Consider the following 8,818-nt stretch of genomic DNA (forward strand, 5'->3'; position numbering starts at 1 on the left):
TAAATGTGAGTTGCATGCCTTATGTGATTGTTGAGTCATAACAGGGTGTCAATTTGTAAATCATGTAAAGTGAAACTGAGTAGCAATAGCTTTAGACTGTGCACGTCTAAAGTGACGGACAAACAGGAGTTGGGGTTCATGGTGGTAGCCCATGGCCTTTCATTCGGACCGGATTGATCACCGCGTCCTATTTTCAGTCAAACGTTCCTCGATATCGCAGGTCACTGAGGTTACGGAGTCGCGCCCGTACCTCGCCTAGCTAGAAAACTCGGTCCATTGCCTATTTCAATTAAAATAATATTATTGTTATCAAAGTCTAGTCCAGTCTAGCTTAGCCTAGTCAAGTGTGGTATTCAAATTAATATGTGTCGTTTGCCTTTACTTATATTTCTTCAGCATCATGTTATGATTGTTCGTTTAATAGAATCATGTTAGGATTATTATTGATTTAGTATGTGGTACTCAGCTTTGCTGATTACGTGCTTTTGCTTGTGCATGTTGATCATGGCTATGCCTTATTGATCCTGTGATGACCCAATCTTTGGTGAGCAGTCTCTAAGGATCAATAAGCATTGTCCATCTACAGGTTTGAAGATGATGCATCATTGGGATCGGGATTAGAGAGCTTGTAGTTATATTTGTTTTATTAAGTGATTTGGGTTGTTAACTTATATTTGAAAGTTGTCGTACTATTCGTATTTCTTTATTTCCGTTAATTGGTTTTGGACTTAGTATGTAATCGATTATTTATGAACCTAAAAGTTAGTTTTATGTTTTCCGCTGCAAAATTCTGAATAAGCCGTACGTTTTCACACGGGCGATAATGCCTTGATAATTCTCTACGTTTTATATTAAAAGATTATTTTAGAAAAGAGAGAATTGTCGGGGTGTTACACCCCTCTTGACTTCCCAAACGACCTCCGTCACGGCTGAACGATCTCTCCACGACAGAACAACCCAGAAACCTCAAACACTTATCGTGAGTCAGAGTTCAGACCAGCTAACGACGTATCAACAACTGCAAGACAAAGCCAAGTAAGACAACGTTCAGTAAAACATCATAAATCAAAAGTACAGAAACATAAAGTACCTTCCGTCGTCCACCCTTCCACTAAGAAGTTTCCTACTTCTCCTAGAGACGCCTTATTCACATAAACAAAACGACTTTGCCAACCCCTATCATTTACAGCTAACCCGACACACAAATTCTTCTTCTTTTTCTTCGTCACCAAAGTATACCGACAACACTCCTTCAAGGATAAATCATAAACATGCATCAGATCAGCCAAGTCAAACGGTGTTCGACAACCCGAAGTAACCCTATGCACTACAGTAAAAATACGCCAGATCTGGGGCATCAATTGGCCAGGGCTTAAATTGAACACCTCAACAAAAGATCTAGCCAAGGGTGTAAAAGGAAACAAAAACCCCAGAATAAAAGGGTACTCATACATGACCACATAACCCTCCGGGCAATCCTTGGCCTCATCCTCTTGACCAGGAATCCTCACTTCAGCCGACGGCGGCAGACCGGCGAGAGTTATAAAAGCCGCTGGATCCTCAACAGTAGAGTAGAACGGGTTGAGTGACTTGGCCCGACTAACCCCAACATCTTCCTTATCCTTAACCACGGTCGGCCTAGTTTTTGCCATCGCTCTACTAAAATCTACAAGAAAATCGAAGGAAATGATCGAAATTTTACCTGGGTATGGCTAAATCGAAGCAACGAAAGCAATTCCTCCCTTCCTTTTCTCTCTCTTGTTTTCAGATCTGGAAACTTCCTTCGAAAAATTCTAAGACACTTTATTTCATGTCGCGAAAAATTGGCATTTATTACTTCGAGAATCGGAACGGTTCCGTCCCACGAACTGGACGGTTGTAGACGGTTTACTTTTTGAATTTTGAATTGTTTCTTTTGCTTTGCATGCACTCCGCAAACTCACAATTGGGGGCAAACTGTTATCCCACTTTATTGGACTAACGACATAACTGCTTTGACGTCTGATATTGTCGTGCCATCCAGGTATCATCGTGTCGCAGGTGGCGTCGTGTCAAGTGAGCCTGTCGAGCGAAGCGACAGGCGACAAAGCCTGGGCGACGTAAGACCAGCGACAAGGCTCTGGCGACAAAGAGGAGATAGGTCAAGTTCCAAGCCCAGAAGCCCAACATGGGCCACGCCGTCATAAGATGGGAAGAGGTCCAAGCTTTGACCGAAGATTAGGGAGTTTGTTGAAGACGTGAGCAACGGCCAAGGAGGAATCCCTATCTTCCAGGGATCTTCCCAACCAATAGAACCGTTAGCATTTGGCATATAAAAGCATAAAGAACGGCGTGATGAAGGGACATTCACTCAAGCACTTAAACTCTTAAGCTATCAACTGTCTTTAGCGTTCATCATTGTACTTTAGATCTTCGATATCAATTCTCAGAAAAGAAGAGCATAAACAATCATATAGAATACTTAGTGGATTGATAGCCTCATAGCTATCCGCGGTTTTTTACCTTATTCCTGGGTTTTCCGCGTCAACACTTCTCGGTGTCGTGTCTCCTTTATTTGTGTTATTAATTCTTTGCTTAGTTAGTGTCGATCCTAGCCGAAAGTCGTCTCCATACGAATTTTGGCATAAACAACACCTAACTCCATCACGCAACAACCAGAGTATCAATTCGAACCACCATACAACACCAAAACGCATCTCAATCGCCAATTACAGAGGAAAAACAGAGATAAAAACAGAGGATTTGGGTTCGACCGAACCCGTAACGGAGTTCGACCGAACCCAAAATTTAGAGTTCGTGCAAAGGTCGGGTCCGACCGAACCTTCCATGAGTTCGCCCAAATCACAATTCGGTCCGACCGAACACCTAATTAATTCGACCGAACCTGTTTCATCGCTCAAATTGGTACGGAATTAATGATTTCACGTGAAGGTGGTGGTGCTAAGCCGTTCAATTTGCCGCCGTACACTGTTCGAATTCGAGGGCTAGGAGCCCTAGGATTGGATTGATAATGAACAGAAATTTGAGCCCTTGAATTGAATTGGATGATAGATGATGGACCGTTGATGATGGATAGATGATGAGGGGTGGACGGTGATGATGATGGCTGATGAGATGATGATGATGAATGGTGTAAAAGGGGTACACCGAGAAGAAGACGAATTGAAGAAAGGGGATCAAAACCCCATTAATTGGGAGGAACGACGAAGGAAGGAATGACGAAGAGATGGGGTCTGATTGTATTTGAAATGGAGGGGACTCTAATTCCTTTTCCTTTTCCTTTTTTTGGAATCTGATGTCCTATTTTAACTTTTCTTCTTCTTTTAGTCTTCTCTCTTTTGTCCCCTTTTCCTTTTTCTTTTTATTTTTTTTCTTAATTCTTCTTTTAATGATTTTCAGATTTTTCTTTGTTTTACTTTTTGTTTTTTTTTATTTCCCTTTTTTTTAGGCTTTAGTATAAATACCAATTTTAGGTCATGACATAGAACCATGTACATAATTAGTTTTAGTTTCTAATTTTCTAGGGTTTGTAGTTAGTTTTTGGAGAGAGAAAGTGAGAGAAACATGGGTTGAAATGGATTTTGAAGAATCAAAGATGGGGGAACTTGATGATTTTGAGATTTCTATCATTTAATCAATGAGATTTTCTTTACTCTTCTCTCTTCATTTATTGTCTTATTTATTGTTTTATATGTTTCTTTGATTTGATTAGTTTCATGTTTAGTTTTATAATTTAATCTTTAAATTAGTTGTTGTTTTGCTTAGTATCATGTTATTAGTTGTTAAAGTCTTTAAATTTAGTGTTTTTATGTTGATTGAGTAGTGTATTGGTTAGGGTTTGGGTGAAAACCTAACAATGATTGATTTGGGTAAATGAGTTTGAATTTGGTGATGTTGCATGATTAAATTATTGTTTGTTTGAGCATACTCAAACTTTGTTGTATGCGAATTAGCTACTTGTGTATGACTTAGATTTTGGGGTAGTTGACTTTAGGAAAATCGAGGGATCGTGACCTAAGTTGACTATTGTTTAGTTTGTGCTTAACCGTGACCTAAGGGTAGTTGTGTGTAGGACGGGAGTTCGCATTTGACTATTCTAAGAATTGATCCAAGGCGGGAGTCATTTGGGGATCTATTTCTAACCAACGTCTCATTCATGCTTTGCTTGTGCATCATCGTTCTTAATTGTTGCTCATATACTCGTTTCATTATTGTTGGTGTTTTATCTCATTCCTTGACCATGTTTGTCCTTTGGTAGTTAGTTTAGTTGATTTAGTTTTAGTTGACTTTTCCAACCCTATTCCGACCTAGCTTGTTGTTCGATTATCATAAATTAGCGCACCTTAGTCCTTGTGGATTTCGACCCTTACTTGCCTCTTTACTTGTGTTTAGTGGTTAGTTTAGGTTATTTGTTTGATTAGGAGAGACTACTAACGACCTAGTTTTCCCCTCGATCAACGGCCATAGGTTCCCTTGTGATCCTTGGTGTGGGGATCGCTCAACGTACACCCGCAGGGCAGAGATTGAGAGTTCGGGGGATTGTAACTACCGAGAGGAGTGCTCATCGATAACTCTAGAGGCAGGTTATCCTTACTAGCTCAGCATAAATAATTGAAGGGACATGCGTTTAAACTATTAAACTATTCTGAATTGATTTTAGCAATATGCAACACATAACACTAAATCGATCGTGATTATCTTATTTAGATTGATTTAAGGTACCTAGCATGATAATTCAATTGTCCAAGGTATTATCTTATTAGGCGTGATAGATCAATCAAGTTAATAGTTTGAAAATTTTATAAAAGGGTGATGAAAGCGATTAAATCATATGAGGGACACATTACAACGCACCCTTGAGAGGTGCGTCACGGTTCTCAGAAAACTAACCACTTGGCTTTGCTATTTCTCCTTTTATTTAACGAATCTCGGGTTTCTGAGCAGTGTTCCAGTACTTAGGCTTAAATCATCATCTACAAGGGGCAGGACGCGCTCTGTTCGACTTTTGGGTCGATTGCGACAGAACGCCGGATCAATTTCGCAGCGTGAGGCTAGGCTTAAGGCTAGAGTCAATACTCACGTTATGGAATTGTGTGTTCTGTTCACGTCGGTTTTTAGGCTATATTTATAGGGAAAGAGTTTGTGGAAAGATAGATCTTTAGAATACGAATCCAAAAAGAATTCGGAGACGACACGGCCCCAGGTATTTTCAGCGCCCATGGCTGGGCGCCGAAGATTTCGGCGCCCAGACCCAGGCGTTGAAAATAGGATCTGGGCCGAGCTTTTTGTCAGATCTGGACTCTTAAACACGGAGCTTTTGAGACTTATCCGAGTTTCTTAGTGCGTATTAACTTATGATGGAATGCGTCTGGGCCCGTTACGAACTCTAGGTTCGTTAGGAATTTAATTAATACGTAACTCTTATTTTCGAATTATAGCAGGAATAGAATTCCTTTTGCCAATTCTATCTCTTTTAGGACTTATGTTGGAGTGCAACACCTAATTCTGACAAATTTCTATCTTTTATGACTTTGCCACTTTTAACAACTACTTCTTACGGCAGTTACTATTCTTAGCAGGTTTCTATAAATAACAGTTTTGGTTGAAATGAAAGGGTGATTGAGATTCGTTATTTTATAGGAGATGCGTTGCCAAATGGAGATTTATGTTCTCATCATCGAACCTTCCCTTTCGGGAATGGGGACAAAAGTAGGTGTCTACAGTATTCTTCCGGCCGATCTTACATATCAACAAAAGAAGAATTTCCTACATGATGTTCGGTTCTATTTTTGGGATGACCTTTATTTGTTTCGTGAGACTGCTGAAGGGTTGTACAAGCGTTGTGTTCCGGAATGGGAAGTCCAAGGTATTATCAGTAGGTGTCATTCTTCACCTTATGGTGGTCACCATGGACCGGCAAAGACTAACGCTAAGTTGTTTGTTAGGTTATGATACATATGACAATTCATAAATCATGCGGAAAAACCATAAAGCCCGGAAAGCATATTATTTACACATAATCATTTAGCATAGAATAGATGCATACATGTTGTAGCGTGCATTCCCTAGCTGCGCCCGAACCGAACAAGAACAAGTCTTTAGGACTCCAAATGTCGTCCCTCCGTAGATAGTCCACAGTACGTCCGGATCCGCCTCAAGTTAGACCAACTAGAATCGCCCTTAAGGTGCTTAGGAATTTCGGCTATGTGTTTGCAAGTGTTTGGCTGATTTTTCTTTCAAAAACTTACCCTTTGAATACTTCAATCGTACCCATAAATTGTGACCCTAGGCACCTATTTGTAGGGGTATGGAAAAGGAATTGTAATCCTACTAGGATGTGGATTTGCTAGTTAGAATCTTATTAGGACTCTAAATAACAAAATTAATCTATTAGGATTAGGATTTAATCTTTGCACGAATTCTAATAGGATTAGGATTCCCGCACAAACGTTGCACGAGCCGTGCACCCGCGCAAGCCTTGCGGCCCACGACAGGCGCACAGCGCTCGACCCACGCTGTTGTGCTCTCGCGCGCGCGCGCCCTTGGCTGGGCCACGCCTTGCGCTGGGCCTGGTCGAGGCGTGCGTTGGTGCGTGCGGCTCGTTGGGCGATGGCCTGGCTTCGTGCTGGGCCTTCGTCTAGCGGGCCTCGTCCGATGCTAATTTTTACGATACGCTTCCGATTAATTCCTGATTCCGGAATTCATTTCCGATACGAACAATATTTAATATTTCCGATTCCGGAATTAATTTCCGTTTCGAACAAATATTTAATATTTCCGTTTCCGGAATTATTTTCTGATTCCGATAATATTTCCGATTCTGACAATATTTCCGTTTCCGGCAATATTTCCGATTCTGGCAATATTTCCATTTCCGATAATATTTTCCGATACGTACCATGTTTCCGTTTCCGGCAACATCTACGACTTGGATAATATTTCTATTTCCGATACGATCCATATTTCCGTTTCTGGCAATATCATCGTTTCCGGAGTATTCATTTCTTGCTTGTGACGATCTCAGCTCCCACTGAAACCAAGATCCGTCGATTCCGAATATCCATAGATAGAGTATTTAATGTCATTTAAATACTTGATCTGTTTACGTACTATTTGTGTGACCCTACGGGTTCAGTCAAGAGTAAGCTGTGGATTAATATCATTAGTTCCACTTGAACTGAAGCGGCCTCTAGCTAGGCATTCAGCTCACTTGATCTCACTGAATTGTTAACTTGTTAATTAATACTGAACCGCATTTATTAGACTTAACATAGAATGCATACTTGGACCAAGGGCATTATTTCCTTCAGTCTCCCACTTGTCCTTAGGGACAAGTGTGCATTTCCTAATTCCTTTGTCGCTCGATGCTTGCTCTTGAACATAAGGTAAGAGTTGTCATCCTTATTATGTCCAGAGGTGTTTCTCGGTTTCAGAGTTCAACTGATCAAATAAACAGATAATCATAGCCTATGATTCATCCGAGCACGGCCATGCATTTCACAGTTTCTAGCTCTCCGAGTGGCCTTGTACAACTTTTAAGCATCTCATCCCGATTTATGGGAGGACAATCCCAATCTTGCGATCTTGAGATTAGACTTCGTTTGATAGGTGATTACCTGAGCATTGCCTTTATAGCCTCCTTTTACGGTGCGACGGTTGGTCAACGTCAAAGCAACCAGTTCTCAAACAAGTAATCTCAAATCACTCAGGTATTGAGGATTTAGTGTCTAATAATTTAATGAATTTTACTTATGACAGATTTTCATCTCTTACAGTAAAGTTTCATAGGTCTGTCCGATACTAGTCTTCCCAAAGTAAGTATCTATGCAAATGATTATGACATTGCCATGTCCACATAGTTCAAGAAACAGAACTACTAGTCATCTTGCATTCTAGTCGTCTAACGTTTTCTATGCGTCCAATTTTATAGAAAACTCCGACTAGGGACCATTTTCAACCTTTGACATTCAAGTTCACTTGATAGACATTTCTTAGTCACAGGACTGGTCCTGACTGTCTATCTTGAATATATCGTCAAATTGAAGAGACTCATCATTTAATAAACCACAAATTAAATGGAAAAATGAATTCTATTCATTTATTGTGAATGATTAACCAATATTGTTTTACAAAGATTTAAAACTTTAAAACATTAAACAAGGATATCAAAGCCATTCTCCAATATGCTTGATTCCCATAGCTGCAGTGTGCGAGTTGTGCTTCGCCTGCGGCAGAGGTTTAGTCAATGGATCTGATATGTTGTCATCAGTTCCAATCTTGCTTATCTCGACTTCTTTTCTTTCAACGAACTCTCGTAGAAGGTGAAATCTACGAAGTACATGCTTGACTCTCTGGTGGTGTCTAGGCTCCTTTGCCTGTGCAATAGCTCCGTTATTATCACAATACAGGGCTATAGGTCCTTTAATGGAGGGGACTACACCAAGTTCGCCTATGAACTTCCTTAGCCATATAGCTTCCTTTGCTGCTCCATGTGCAGCAATGTACTCCGCTTCAGTTGTAGAATCCGCAATGGTGCTTTGCTTAGCACTTTTCCAGCTTACTGCACCTCCGTTGAGGCAGAAGACAAACCCAGACTGTGATCTGAAATCATCTTTGTCGGTTGGGAAACTTGCGTCCGTATAGCCTTTAACAATTAATTCATCATCTCCACCATAGACCAGGAAGTCATCTTTGTGCCTTTTCAGGTAGTTCAGAATATTCTTGGCAACAGTCCAATGCGCCTCTCCTGGGTCTGACTGGTATCTGCTCGTAGCACTGAGTGCGTACGCAACATCCGGGCGTGTACATATCATAGCAT

The 8,818-nt window shown here is 40.7% G+C and overlaps 1 protein-coding gene across 1 annotated transcript; it reads right to left on the bottom strand.

The window, feature by feature from the left end:
- Positions 1-886: 886 nt before the first annotated feature.
- Positions 887-3,614, bottom strand: LOC130460833 (uncharacterized). Its single transcript, XM_056828456.1, has 2 exons — positions 1,091-3,614; positions 887-1,018 (listed from the first exon to the last, which is right to left on the bottom strand). Exons 1-2 carry the CDS (start codon positions 1,650-1,652, stop codon positions 975-977), a joined length of 606 nt encoding a protein of 201 aa, XP_056684434.1. The 5' UTR covers positions 1,653-3,614; the 3' UTR covers positions 887-974.
- Positions 3,615-8,818: the final 5,204 nt, after the last annotated feature.

The sequence above is a fragment of the Spinacia oleracea genome, chromosome 5, assembly GCF_020520425.1.
Source record: "Spinacia oleracea cultivar Varoflay chromosome 5, BTI_SOV_V1, whole genome shotgun sequence".
NCBI lineage: Eukaryota > Viridiplantae > Streptophyta > Magnoliopsida > Caryophyllales > Amaranthaceae > Spinacia > Spinacia oleracea.